Source organism: Rhipicephalus microplus, chromosome 6, assembly GCF_043290135.1.
Source record: "Rhipicephalus microplus isolate Deutch F79 chromosome 6, USDA_Rmic, whole genome shotgun sequence".
NCBI classification, from domain to species: Eukaryota; Metazoa; Arthropoda; class Arachnida; order Ixodida; family Ixodidae; genus Rhipicephalus; species Rhipicephalus microplus.
In genome coordinates, this window is record NC_134705.1 from 96,306,671 (window position 1) to 96,321,842 (window position 15,172).

The 15,172-nt window shown below is 47.1% G+C and overlaps 1 protein-coding gene across 12 annotated transcripts in view; it reads right to left on the bottom strand.

Annotated features, from left to right (window-relative positions):
• The window catches only part of Snap25 (Synaptosomal-associated protein 25kDa), a 339,638-nt gene that overhangs the window by 138,556 nt on the left and 185,910 nt on the right, over window positions 1-15,172 (bottom strand). For 9 of the 12 annotated variants that reach the window (XM_037418939.2, XM_075866231.1, XM_075866227.1 and 6 more), the window contains exon 1: window positions 7,769-8,364. The exons of the other annotated variants lie outside the window; for them this stretch is intronic. In XM_037418939.2, coding sequence (XP_037274836.1) covers window positions 7,769-7,915 — 147 coding nt within the window. In that variant the 5' untranslated portion in view covers window positions 7,916-8,364. Of the gene's footprint in view, window positions 1-7,768; window positions 8,365-15,172 lie in introns of those variants that run through there. 12 annotated transcript variants of the gene reach the window in all.

Consider the following 15,172-nt stretch of genomic DNA (forward strand, 5'->3'; position numbering starts at 1 on the left):
TAATCAATTATGAGACGGGCCGCGCTTAACGCATTCATTCTGCATCTCTAGTACACTACTATGCTCCCAAGCCCTACGTACGTGAATGCAGGTACGCATTCACGCGCACACTTCAGCGAGATAAAAGCAGCAACGAAAGAACAAGCGCGATAGCGCAGTTTACATGTAGTAGACGTTGGTAAAATGCACGCGGCGCTGTTTTTGGTATCAATACAGCTCGAAGGCGAACATGCCAGCCCAAAACAGCAGCTCGGAGTGGTGAAACAAACTTTTCGCAAAGGCATAATGCGCACTCGTCTTTGTGCTGTTCTCGTGAACGATGTATTCCGCGTCTGTGAAAGTACGGGGCATCACGCTGGCGCCTCGCATCGAACGTTTTATGAAACATGATTTGGGCCTCGTTGGTACATATTCTCAAACTGAAATCAACAGCGCAAACACCGATCACGCCCGACAGAGCAAAGGAACTATCAACTGCTTGATTCCTTCGTTTGTTGATTGATATGTGGGGTTTAACGTCCCAAAACCACTATATGATTATGAGAGACGCCGTAGTGGAGGGCTCCGGAAATTTAGACCACCTGGGGTTCTTTAACGTGCACCCAAATCTGAGCACACGGGCCTACAACATTTCCGCCTCCATCGGAAATGCAGCCGCCGCAGCCGGGATTTATTCCTTCGTTTGTGAAGTACACATTTATGTCAAAGGCAGCCTTACCACTCATTAGTACGCAACAAAGGTTTTCGACAAGTGAAACAGTAATGAAAAGGGTGAATCGGATCTTCAGTTACATTTAATTTGAAGGGTAAGTGAAATTTTAGTTCAAGAATGTTTTATGCTTCATGAAGAACTGTAAACAGTGAACAGGGAAGACAGAACAACGGGAAGTATTACACAATTGACTCCATAAAGGAAAAAGGAAAATTTAAGAGAATGATACCATAACAACGGCCACAAAGACAACATTGGTGCATCGATCTGACATGCCCCCCTCTCTCTCTTTACTATTACTTTTTGTTGCACAATATTTTCGCTGTATTCACCCGAAATTCTGTAAATGCGTAAGGCTGATATTTCCTGACCCATGTACGCAACGTAGAAAGAAAACAGATAAGAAAATAACGAATAAGCAAATAAAATGCTTGAAAATACATTAAGAGCACTCGCTAATGTTTACTAAGTGATGAGTTTTTAATATTCGTTAACGTAACCTATTAATTCTTGCAGTCATAGGAGCACCAAACCTTTCGTTAAGTCTGAACGAATGAATGAATGGAACCTTTTATTGAAAGAAAAAGACGGCTCTTGGTCGCAGTTTGCGAATATGAAAGGAAAGGATTACTAGGTGCACAGCGTGAGCATATTAGGATTACACCAGTTCGCGTTCATCCGTTGTAGTACACGTTCTAAGAGTCGCCATCACCCGAGTTGGCCGACATCCTCTAGACCACTCGAAACAGGCCACTTGTATGCTAGAATATATGTCGCTATAGTGCTCTTTGAGCTTCATCATTACACTGTAACACAACGCCTAAGCTTCTTATGTAGTCGCGTGGCATGTGTTCGATGTGTGCTCGTCCTCGCGAGAAAGCAGCGCGAGCCCAAATGAGGTTGTGTAAATCTGCTCGGCGTATTTCTTAACAATGTGGGCATCGAGGAGAAGTGTTTGCAACTGCTTGTCTGGCTCCAAACCATTTGTCAAGTACATGTGGTGTATATGCTGCATTCGTCATAACTTTTTTGAAAAATATCTCTTGCTGGCGAGTGGGTGCGCAGATGTTGCTCAACAGAGGTGCTGGTGTAGCTTGTAAGAACCTTCGTTTACTGTCGGTTTTCGATTTTACGCTAACATAATTCATAAAGGCTCTGCTAGAAGAGCCTTCACGTATTATTTTTAGATAGGAATTGAAAAGGTCCGGTTGGTTTGGCGGCAAACTGGAGTGTGGGGCAATAAATGAATAGCAAAGCTCACCCGCTTGCACGGCGACCACATGAGCGGTTTCGTTTGCCCCGTCCGTGCCAATATGGCCTGGTGTCTAAACTTCCGAATAAAATCATTGAGTTGCTTGCCGAATATTTTCAGAACCTTGAGCCTACGGTTTCAGATCCTCAACCAGTCAAAATAAAGGCAGTCTGCGACTGAATATTCGTTAATATATTCACATCCCGGCTAGCCCAATGATCACAAAATTTTCAGTGCACGCTAGAACCGCACCAGGACTATTCTGAATACCAACACTTACACAAAGACTTTGTCATTTCTCAAAAGCACTTGTGGTCTTGCACAGCAGCCTCTGAACCATTCGGCACTGTCTTTGCCATGGCGGCGTGTTATGTTTCAGTTACGGTCTCAACGCTCAATGGCAACAATAAACAAGCTACTGAAAGACGGGCACAGCAGTCAGACAATGAAGGCGCGCTCACTAACACGAAACTAAAGCCGCCAAGCTATCCTGATCAATCTCAGAGGATCACCTCTAAAAACCGACAAAAGAGTTGCGCCGGACACTTCGGCAAAACATGTCTTTAAACACGGAGTGGTCTCTCTGCTTACCGGAGAATCTCAGGTAAGAAGACATTATCCCCATGACGATCTCATCACCGATCAGTGCGCGCCGTTCTAAACAGAGCTCCACGTTGCGTAAATAAATGACGTAATCATACGGGAGGCTGATCAAAGACAGAAAAAAAAAAACCCACTCTCGAAATGGACGGCCGGTAGAACGTTAGAAACCGATAGCTAGCGAGACTGGATCCGAGGCACGCGGCAAAATCGACGAACTGCAGCCGCAAAAACAGCGCAAATCAAGCCCCGCCATTGAAGAGATGTTACCCGCAGTCCCGCATCGGCCACGGCTCCCTTCAGCCTAACACACCCAAGCCACTTTCCACGCAGTTACAAGAGGAGCTTGCCATGCTGCACGGCGAAGCGGAATAAGACCTTTCCCCGCCTGCGTGACTTCGTTACGAGAAGGCCGAATGGAAATGCGGTCCTTTCTCCGTGTGAAGCACAGAAGGGTCATCCAGAACACGAGGAGAGAGGGAAAGAAAGAGATAGAAGAGAAGAAAGAGAAGCATGCCTCTTAATTCCTCTCATTCCCGACGGCTGATGCTGCAACTTTCTGTTCCTTACCGCTGACAAACTATACGCCATGCCTGAGGGATCTAGTTTCTCCCCAGCATTCCAGCAGAGTTCCCGTCAGGCTGTCGTATACGTGTATGGTTCTAAGGATCAGCGCGCGTAGGCGACAGCGGAGGCCATGCCTCGTGCGTGGTACTCAAAGCACAACTACACAGTAGAACACTAACTATATAGGATGCGCGAATCGAGAAGCGATGACGCGATAGTTATTTAAGTGAGTAAAGTGCAACACCGGAACACCGATTTTATTTATTTATTGAAGATTTTTCCCAGTTCGCGGTCAGGACGATTTCCTTTGTCGACGTTTACCGTCACTCAAATGACAAAACTTTGGTATTTACCATCTCAAAGTCACGACACGAATGTGAAGGGCCTCACAGCGGATGGCTCCGGTGACTGCGGGCAACCATGGTACACTAACGTGCAGCTAGACCGAAGTATATCCATGGGCCTCAAGTATGTCGCCCCCATCGGAACACGGCCGGCGTTCGATCCTGCGACCTTTTTGTTCACTAGTAGAGCACCAAAACTAACAGACCACCACCCCGACGGAAACTCACCAGTTCTGCAATAGCCGAGATGTTCACGTATGTAAACACATTTCGATTCGTTTCATCACCTTTGGGCACACAGAGTACGCCTAAGTTAAAGCCGGCTACGAAGCGTGCAACTAGCGAAAGCACGCCGTGAACACCGGCGTTCCGGGCATCCGTTAATGAATGGAGAGCTTGCCGTTATTGCATCTTCGCAGAAGGCGTCTTTACTTTTTTTTTTTTCACACGTTCCTTGCGCGCGAAACTGGGACGGGAGGAACTTCTTCCAGACGATCCGACGGAAATTACGCGCACCGAAGGAGTAAAAAAAGTGAGTCTATGAGTTGCGCGAATAAAGGAAAAGTGGCAACCAACGCACGTGGCTATGCCATAATAACTCGGCGAAGACGAAGAAAGCATCAAGAACGAAAAAAAAAAAAACCGTTTAGGCTTTACTGACGTGGTAGATCAGCGCGCCACCTCGCGAGGAGCGCAATTCCAATGCCCATTGTTAGCGTCGCTTCGCTTGCCTATTCAGCAAGATGCACGCTGGCAATCGCGACTCGGAACTCTGCAGAGGAAACGAATTGGCCTTCCAACTTCAGAATGAGTGGCCTCGTTTCGCGAAGGTGGGAAATGAAAGCGAACTTACACGATAAGGGAGCGGGCGCACATAGGGCTTTACTGTGCATTGTGAATGCAGAAAATGGTTCGCGCACCAAGGTGAACGTTAATCAGAATGCAGTGGCGTTGACGGACGAACGTTCGAGCGCCACCGTAGACAGTTTTGGATAAGCGAAAGCTAGCGGCTGTCTTTTGTAAAGGGACACTAAAGTTAAATAATGAATCAGTTTATTATTATCTGAGGTTTCACGTCCTAAAACCACTATATGATTACGACGGACGCCGTGGCGAGGATTCGGGAAATTTCGGCCATCCGCTGCTCTATAACGTGCACTGACAACGTAGTACACTGGCGTCATTTATTTCACCTATACCGAAATCCGATCGTCGCGCTGAGGATTGAACCAACGACATTCGGGCAGCAATAGGGCACCGCAAACATTCATCCACCACGGCGGGCAATAAAGCGGTTAAGAATAACAAAGTATTCTTTATTGTCATTGATTCCGCTATCATATGTCCGTCAGTATAAAAGAAAAAAAAACGAATGTCAAAGTCTCATTTTTAAATGTCGCGCCACCGAAATCGTCGCGCATGACGCCGCCATTTTCGAAAGGCGTTTTTCGCACTTCGGCGACACTGGCTGCACTGAATTTTCTAAGAGTTCGTACATTTGGTCTGCGGGCCTCTCGAAGGACGACGTACTTCATTTTTACCGATTATAGGAACCACGTATGGCCTCGGAAACGCCGTCGAAATCTTCGACGTCACGTCGTATGGCGCGGGAGTTTCAAGGTCGCGCAATCATTCGCCTTTTATTTTTTTCGTACGTCTTCTCGCAGTAAGAGTGGAGTCATCGGTCTCCTAAAAGAGTAATTTACTCATGAGCGCGGAATTCTTTTTCTCTTTACCGTCCGTTCAGAAACTCAAACGTGTGTTCTCTCTGTCCGCTGGAAGCCAAGCAACATGCGTACGCAAGCTCGACTCAAGCTATCTCTCGATAATTACATGCACTGAAGCCCACACAAACAGTGAAGGCAGGAGATTATTACAAGTTGGTATTCGGAGTCAAATTGTTACAATGGGGTCGAACAAAAACTAACGACCCAAAAACCGCTCTCCAGAAGCTCCCAAGCCCACCATATTTCCCAAGCTGCACGCATTTCTGCGAACCACTGGCACGAAATCGATAATTACAATGATGAGGACTCGGTTTTTCACGACGAGAGGGAAGGTGACATTTAGGCCAAGCCACATACCATCCAGCGCGTTATTATTACACCACAGTTATCGCACGTTTGCTAGCGCTTTGCTTCATGACGCTAAGCCGCATGCCAAACAGACTGCCACTGTCAAGGGTTTGGCTCACCACTCAGCGAAAATTTTTCGCAAAAAAGAAAGGTCTAACGAGACTGCGAAAAAAAGAGCACCAGCAAAATATATCTACGTCATTTTTTTTTCTGTTTACTTCGTCTGCACCGGCATGCTTCGAACACTCGATCGTGACAAATCATCGAACAGGAAAAGGTCACCTCGACGACAGGTGAACTTGTACGAGTAAAAGCATCCATTGTCGCGACTGAGGATGCGCGCCCTTATATGAAAAAAAAAAGAAAAGAGGAGGGGGGAGGGGTGTGCTAGCTAAGCATGCGTCTCAGTCGACACGCGAAATCACCGAGGCGAATTTCGTCAGAAAGTTTGATAGCACATGCGTCGGTACTCCTTCGATAGCACTTTCATCTCGTGAAATATGCCTAAACAGGCCATGATTGACACATCATTGTGGGTAGTGGCATTTGCCTCATGTATAACATTTAGCACAATTTTTCGCGATTTTTCCCTCTGTGTGTTCTCTGTGTGTGCGTTGCCCTTGGTTTTCCCCGTATACTCTTGCCCTGCGTTCCCTCTAAGGTTGTCTTCCACGGTGGAGCAGTCGCTATATGTGCTCGCCTGCTGACTCGAAGGCCACGGGCGGTTCGATTTTGGCGGTCGCATTTCGCGACAGACAGAATGGTAGAGGCCCGTGGACTATGCCCGATGTCAGTGCAAGTTGAAGGTAACACCAGATGGTTAAAATTTCCGGAGCCCTTTACTACGGCGTATCTCGTAATCATTGGGACGTAAGACTTCACTTATTATTATTGCAAATGTTGTATGCCCATGTGCTCAATTTGGGTGCACGTTAAAGAACCCCAGGTGGTCGAAATTTCCGGAGCCCTCCACTACGGCGTCTCTCATAATAATGTGGTGGTTTTGGGACGTTAAACCCCACATATCAGTTATTATTATTATTATTATTATTATTATTATTATTATTATTATTATTATTATTATTATTATTATTATTATTATTATTATTATTATTATTATCCCTCCAATGCTAAGCCAACACGCCCAAGCTTCAACGCAAAATAGCGAGACAAGTCACCTTGCCAAAACTTTGCCTTCAGCAACATTCCCTGTTGAAAATATTTTTCAGCGCTTAATACACCCGTGCTCCCTTAAATATTTGCCTTACTTGAAACACCTAGTCATGAGATAAAGGTGTCGTTTGTGGGCTTTGGCAACACCAAAGCGCCACAGGCTACGAGAGAGGTAATCATATATGTGCGTGAGTCCGATTCGAGGTATATATTTCAATCTTTTTAGGCACATGCATTTAGAACCTAAAAGTAGAGTAAAAGCGTGCGCACACAGCCACAGCTATTCCATACAAATGGGTTAGCATTGAAGATCCATCCAATAGCGTTCGTTCACTTTTGTGTCATTTGAAGGACTCTACGTGTTCAGGCCGATCAATGTTTGCCACGGATATACAGGCTCCTGTCACTGGTTTTAAATCACATACTTGAGCATCTGCGCAAGCTTCGCCAGATTTCGACATTCACGATCAGATAAACACGGTATCACGTTTTTTTTCATTATCGCAAAACTTGGAATACCAAATATATCTAGTATTTACATACACTGATAAAAAAGAAAAAAAATATCTCGTTGTCTGCGAACGGAAGCTGCATGACTCGCCACTCTCACACAAGTGAACGATTGGTAGGCACGCCGCTGCTTATGTTTAATCTTCGTTCGTTCGCGTCTGGCAGTATGGAGTTTCCTACAATATTTAGTAAAAGAATAACTGCGGCGCTGCGATCGTGCAGCTCCCGCAGGGAACGTGGGCCTTCGTCAAGCTACTGCGACAGCTTGCCCAGGTGTCCCTCCAGATTGCTCCAAACCACCATGGCGGCGCCATTCCCAAGGCCACTGTGGAGCCTGGAGTTTTATCTTCCCCACACACCAGCGGCATGTTTACTCCCAATGTGTTATAAAATTGTATAGTCTACACCACATATTGAAAAAAAAAAAAAAACAGCGACGACAGTTACACAGAGCTAAGACACTGCAGACACACAAAACCGGGTATCGTAAGCCGCATCTCAGCGATCGAATAAACGCAAATACAAAATCACTGACCTCTGCCGTTCCATCGTCGATTTTCTGCTGCAGCATTTGAACAGTCAATTCACCGCCGCCATTGGCAGCGTCCTGAACGGCCGCCGCTACGGCACTTTTGGCCTGCGTCGCCGCAGGCGCTGAGGCGGTAGCCGTTTTCAACACCATTTTGTCTCTCTCTTCTTTATCCCTTCCTCGAGGTGCTTTGTCGCGGGTTCGAAGATCAGGGCTCCTTCGCACACAAAACACTGGCGCACACACTCACAAACGAATCGACGAAAGCCGGTCGAGCTGCAAATCCACAAGCCACAACAACGGGTCCAGATGAAGGCAGGAGTACGGCGTACAGTTTGTGAGAAGAGCAGCGAGGACCCAACCGCTCAAAGAGAAACTCCAAGAAAGAAGTTTGTAGCGGGTGTCGAGATCACCGGCGCCAGTCTCCCGTCGTACCGTCCAAACAAATCAAATATTCCAGAAAGTTTGGGGAAGCGCCGAGAGAAGTCAATGAACGAAGCCAAGACAAGCCACGGGCGAGCCTTCGACGGCTTTACATGGAAACCAGACGGTGTCAAGAGCTAAAAAGTGACTTCGGAATCGTAACACCGGTTGTTTTCCGAACAAATCTGCTGGAGCACAACACGACAGGGTTCAGCGACAGTGTTGCCAGTACAGCGCCCGGAACTCTTTGAGTTGCCGAATTCGTAACTTCAGTTCAAGCGACACCTATTTGTCTCTTCTTAAACTTCTCGACGTTGCCACCTTTTTCGAGACAAGAAACCGCGTTTCCGATCTTATCACGTACAAAAATACCGCAAGCGTCCTTTCAAACACTCCGTGTCCGAAATTGCGAAGTAGCGTCTATCTAAATGCAGCTGTGAGCTTTCAGACGCCTATCCATCGCAGCGTTCAAACGACTGTTTGTAGAACGCGCTAAAGAAGCTTTTCTTTCTTTATTGTGACGTGGCCGCGTTAGTATAAAAGTCTAAAAATAAATATTATTTGTTCGTTTGACGATTTCCAACTTATTTGCTGTGTTATTTTGTTTCTGTGGCGGCACTTACTTTGATCGAGTGGCTGCATTGACAGTGTCGCGAGCGCATTAAAAGAGATCGGATTTTCTAAAGTCAGTAAGTAGACGCTCTTTCGAAACAAAACTTGAGCCGACTTCGAATTCAAGGTGGCCTATAGCGGAGAGCCCAAGCTCGAAACAAAATACGACTGTATTTCTCCAGTACAGATCCTGTGACTTTAAGGTACGGAGGCAAACAAACACTTGATGCACTTGGAGAAACCGGTTCGATAAACGCCACGAGGTTCAAGCTGAAAAACACTAATGCGCCAACCCTTTATTTAGTTTTCTCTCGAAACTGACGCCTCAATGTCTCCAAAGACTTCGCGGCACGCTATGTTCTTAAATCTCCAACCTGGTCTTGAGAAGGCTAAGCCGCAGACGAACAAACAACAAGAGAAAACGGATTAAAGTGCCCGAGTGGGAAAGGCGAGCCGAAGAACAAAGAGCTTGGGAACAATCGTGTGAAGGTGCGTCCGGTAACTCTATTTTGCGTCCTTTTAGAAGCACTTAGAGAGGATGTCCGAGAGAGCCAAGAACGGCTTCACCAGCTTAACGTCGAAACAAATTCTCCTAGACCCTGTTCCTTCGAACGTATAGACACGGAGCACGCGAAAAGCTGGACGAAGTCTCACTCGAAACGAGATTCGGCGAGATCAGTCGGCGAAATGCTTCTTTAGACAGACGTCTCTGCAAAGGAAGCGAGGCAAGCCGTCAAAAGCCGAGAGCAACCAGGGGATACGAACGCCAGAAGAAACGTTATCTGTGGACTGCTAAGGAAGCTTGTTTGCAAAGCACTGGAGAACGAATGCGTTTTCAAGGGCCGCTATTTTCGGTGATAACCTCTTGTAGAACGGAGCTTTGGAGTAAAGCTCGATCCTAACCCAGCAATATTCACGACGCCGTGGCAGTTCGCGAGGGCAAACGCTACTCCCACGAGATCGCTTTCCGATGCACCTGTTTACAGGTGCAAGGTGACAGAATCTGACGCAATGCGGATCTGCAGAAAGACTCGGAAAAACTACACTAAGGTGTCGCCTTCCGCTCAAGGAAACTCACGAACAGATTTATGAAGGGAACAGTAGTCCCAAACAACAAGGGCTCCACGATGGAGGAACGCACAGACGAAAAGTACGATCGTTGAGCGGTCAGCGCCAGAAAAAAAAACGGTAATTTTGGTTATACTGTCGAGAGAACACACAACAAACCCGTATGGAGGTGACGCACCATACGTACGAAACTACGGCACGAAAGCTGCGAAAACGGCGGCCGACTTATTTTGTTTTGTACTTTGCGGCGAGAAGTCAGAACAGCGCCAGGACTGTGCAAACGACCGGTTGGCGAGAGTCGAAACGTGCTCCCGAACTTGAAGTCCTTCGGAGGTTTCAACGTGCGGAATGTCTCTGCACACGACAGAACCCGTGCGATACTGATTCAGCCTAGAAATCTAGCAGCTCGCGCGGGAAGGATCACGTACGTTTGCCGCTGATATTAACAATGTATTAACGCTCGCCAGAACGAATTGCATTCAGAATGCGAACCACGTCAAAACAGCGTAAACGCAACACACAGCTCCTACGTTCTACGAGTTTCCTTTCCTCCTGTGTTACTCAATTAGAACAGAACGAATACTTCTTGATAATAAACGTAGAAAAAAGCGAGGCTTCTTCTGGACAAATTTTTTTCCTAACGCGAACTCCGGAAATGGCGGGACACCAACAACAGCGATTCAGACAAGATGTGTTACCGCCTAACAACAGAAGAAGAAACAATATGGGCTTAACGGCTGCCTCTTGCACAACGATCAGCAGAGTTGGTATAAGCGCTCAGCGGAACTTTCAACGGCTGCTTCCTCCACCAAATGTTCACTTCCTGTCACAGGAAGAAAGAAGTGGACGTTTACGTCGCAGTGTCGGCAGGCAAAGAAGAAAACGCTGCCATCACCGAATCACCACACACACCGATGCGAAGACCCAGAACTTCACTCCAAAAGTTTTTTTTCACGGTGAAGCGGAACTTCCCAAACTCGCACCGCGATTCAAGTCGGGAGTTTCGCTTTGCCAAAGCGGCAGGTGTTTGGGCTGACACTGCTAACAAACGGTTGTTTGATTCGAGAGGACTGAAATAAATAAGTTAATCCTTTCTTCTCTGACTGCTGGCATATTTTAAAACGAGAGTTTGACGACGTCAGAGGCAAGCGGTCCCGTCGGTTCAATATTGCACAGCGTTCCGAAGCTTCAAGAAGCGACTCCCGCCTCGATTTCGTGGACTTGGCTCAGAGTTTGTTGCAAATCCAGATGAGCTGCCTCAGCGGCGATCTCGTCAACTCCGTAACCAAAGGAGATGTCGTCCCCACACGCGTCACACGACACTTGTTTACGCGGAAAAACAAAACAAAAAAACAAAGAAAAATCTTCCCGTCCGCAGACTTAATCCGAGGTCGGACAAAGTTCACACAGACCGTGGCGAAGCGAAAGAAAAACACAAACACCTCCGAAAGGAATAACGGGACAACTCTCCCGAAAAAAAAAATAACGTTGTTTCTCACACAGAGTGATGCTCCTGGTTTCCGGGTTTCCTTCGACGCAGGCGAAACACATTTCGCTCCCTGGCGGTTTGGGACGATAGCGAACAGGTAGGCGGAGACGCGTCCCGCGGTGGCATGTTTACGGCGATTGTGGTCGTGGCCCCCTCTTGCGCCGTCGCGTTCACAACCCAAACTCTCGTCTGACCGGGGGCCGTGCGACGCGCTCGCTTAAATTCGCGCCCCTACGCTGGAAAGGCGAAGGGGAGGCACGGAAAGAGTTGTAGGGAAAGAGGGAGGGGAGAAAGAGAACGGGGGAAGGAGAGTAGGGCGCATGCGCGAGCGGTACGCGTCAGCGCTGACGAAAGAAGCGGCCGCCACCGCCGCGAAGTCGCGCGCGGGCTAGTAGCCCCAAACACTGAAGGGAGAAAGTTTCGATTCGCGCCGGAGCGCAGGAAATCATGACTGGAATGAAAAAAAAAAAGTTCGCGAAGAGTGCGCTGAATTGGAGAACAGAGCCTCTCATTAGCGTTAAGGAACACTTTTCCCAAAGAAAGGATCGAAGTGTGGGCCCTTAGCAAGCTTGAAGTAAAAGAAACAAAATACGTGAAAAATACATTTCGACTGATCGCATCACCAAGATAGGCAGTCTGCATCATTCGCTTGTGTTCCGTTTGCTATCTAAACTTAAAAACATCACCGACAAAACGACGGTATTACTGTAATAGCGGTCCGATTTAATCCGACACAATCATGAAGACAGATCAGTGCAATCAACCCAATTTGTTTAAATCATGCCCCAGAGAATTATTCAAGACAATGGTGGCAAGAGTCATCAAGAAACTCGAGTCTCTTCTCACACAGCCATCGAACGACCCATTCCGGCACTGGCACAGCACCGGTTTGCATCAGGGCAGTAGAGGTCCGAACCGTTGTCTTCTCAAAAAAAAAACAGGTTTGCCTACGTAGAGCGATGCTCTGCGTTTCCGTGACCTGTATGGCAACGAGGCCAAGTCCTTTATACTACCAGTGCCCTCTGTACGCACCTCACGAACAGATGTAAACGGGGAGAGAAAAAAAAACCGCTAGAGTAAAACGACTAAGTCACTGCATGGAGGCAGAGGTCACTGACACACGACGGCAGTGTTGCAAATTTCGGTGATCAATGCCGTTCAATTTTCGCTTCACAATAACATTCATACTGCATCAATAATGTGCTATAAACATTTCATTTATTCTTTACACTGGCATTCTACCAACAAAAGCTGATTTGACTTGTTTACTGAACAATGTCCGTTTCGTTTCTCCACGTTTAAGCGAACATGAGAGTGGTTGGTCAACTCTGAACAATACAGAGCAGCTGTCGACGTTGCAACCACCGCCGTCTGTCCGTACACAACTCCGTTGCATTTTCTATACGCATTTCTTTTCTTTTTCAGATAAACGGTGACACGCCGGGTCGTTTGACGGCTGTGTATGAGCACTAAGTCGACTCGATGGTGAAAAAAATCTGTTTTTCCTTCTCAGTCGAATTATTGTACCTCCTCATCTCCGCCTCCAAAAGCTTTCAGCAGCTGGCTCTCTACAGCTTCCGTGATCACCGGCATTGCAAGCTTCCTACACGTCACCTGATTCTGCACGGCTTCCGTGATCAGAGGCATTGCAAGCTTCCTACACGTCACCTTATTCTGAATGGCCTCCGCGACATGCTCACCGTTGACTAATCGACAATGTCCTGTGATGAATTCTTTATACGACGCACACCACATTAGAACGACGCCACAAACTTGCGACATCATGAAGACAATATACAGAATAGTCGTAACGTTATGATTTATTTTTGCAACGTGCACATTGACGCCGACACTGAGGTACGGCAACGGTCAATTTTCGCAATCGTTGAGGCATCTAAGACTTCTGCACTCGCACAAATCCAAACCTACCCTGTAGAGGGTGCACCGCCGCATTGATAGTACTCATGAGGCAAAGCAAACTTTCAGTCAACCAGCACGCTTGCTTTCGAACCGGATGACCAGAATAGACGGGCAAAAGCAGACTCCAAGCAACCGCAGGCGAGTGGTACAGAAAAAAATTACAACTCCAACTGGCTGACATGCTGCAAAGAGCCTCCTCTCCAAAAAAAAAACGAGAGTCTGGACAGTCCCTGGGGAGCAACAAGTAGCCGCAAAGCGCCCTAGGGCCAGGTTAACATTTATTTCTGACAGCGACTACGTTCACCTTCACACCAAGTACACTTGCCATGCATCCCCCCTTATTTTTTATCTGCCAAGTGAACGTCAAACGTACTGCATTGAACAGAAAATAAAATAAACTTAGATTCAGAGGCACATAGGAGATGAAGCGTACCGGCACAGCCCACGTGAGTCAAGCTTTCACAACTTTCAGTCTACGTCCACCATCGATTGATTGATATGTGGCGTTCCAAAACCACCATATGATTATGAGAGACGCCGTAGTGGAGGGCTCCGGAAATTTCGACCACCTGGGGTTCTTTAACGTGCACCCAAATCTCAGCACACGGGCCTACAACATTTCCGCCTCCATCGGAAATGCAGCCGCCACAGCCGGGATTCGATCCCACGACCTGCGTGTCAGCAGCCACTACACCACCGCGGCGGGGCTCTACGTCTATCATCATCGGCGTTCTAATTCCCGAAACCCAATCTACCCTGTCGCTTTCTTGGGCTTCAGCAGTCAAAGCACCGGTAGGCAACCCAAGCCACTGGAGCGAAATTACTCGTTTGCGATTCCAACGAAACGCCTAGAGGTAGGAACAAAAAATAAAACGATTCTCCACCAGAAAATTGACTGCTAGCGGCGACAATCTTGTCAAAGCATTTTCTCTATTTACATTCACTAAGTATATTATTTTTACATGCTGCAGCCCCCGCTGGGGCTATCCAGGAGTCAAGATCACACAACGAATGCAGACAACTCAACACATGGCAATTCACGCGCACCTCCAGGTAAAAAACTCGTGTTCAATTGTCGAGTTTTCTCACTCGTGTTTGAACACGTGAGTTTTACATTGAAACATCAAACGATTTACGTTTTCAGAGCGACGAGTAGCGGTATGATAAAACCACACTTTCTGGTACAAACGCACACACACACACACACAAGGAAAAAGTCATGAACAAAAATAAGAGAAGAGGCAGAAAGGAGCGGAGGGGAAAGAACACTCGACATAAACGTGCCGGGAAAAAATGCTCCGAAAGGCACAAACGACCTATCAACACCGTCACCATTTTCGTTTCTTTCTTCTCTTTTTTCCTGTAAGCGATGCCATACAAAACAGGGCGGTGCTGTGAGCACGAGAATTGCTTTTCAGCCGTTGGCAGCTGCTCAAGTTAGAAGCAAGAATTGTTTCTTTTAAGCCTTTGCTTTCCTTCCAACAAAACAGCCAGTGGGAGTTATTCCGTATTAGCAACTTTACCAGACAGTGTCCCTTGCAAGTTTTGTCAAAGAAGCAACTACGTTGTTACCGAGAACGGTACGGTAGGGCAAAAAAAAAAAAAAGCCGCCTGAGGGACTTCCCGGCCACCGTCACTCGAGACACGTGCCAAGTGCGAATGACAGCGCAGTTTAAAGAATGCTCTCGCCGATTCTTCTTTAAAGTTTGGCCAGGGCGACAGTAACGCACCAACAAGCTAGGTCAAAAGTACACACTCGTGAAGAGCGTTGAAGTATTTAACCTCGGTTTATTCCGCTGACATTCGGCGATGGTTATGGTGCTATTTTTATCAAATAAGTGCACTGAATATCGCTTAACCTGCTTAATGAAATTGTCTGGTTGGAGAGAGCACCTTAG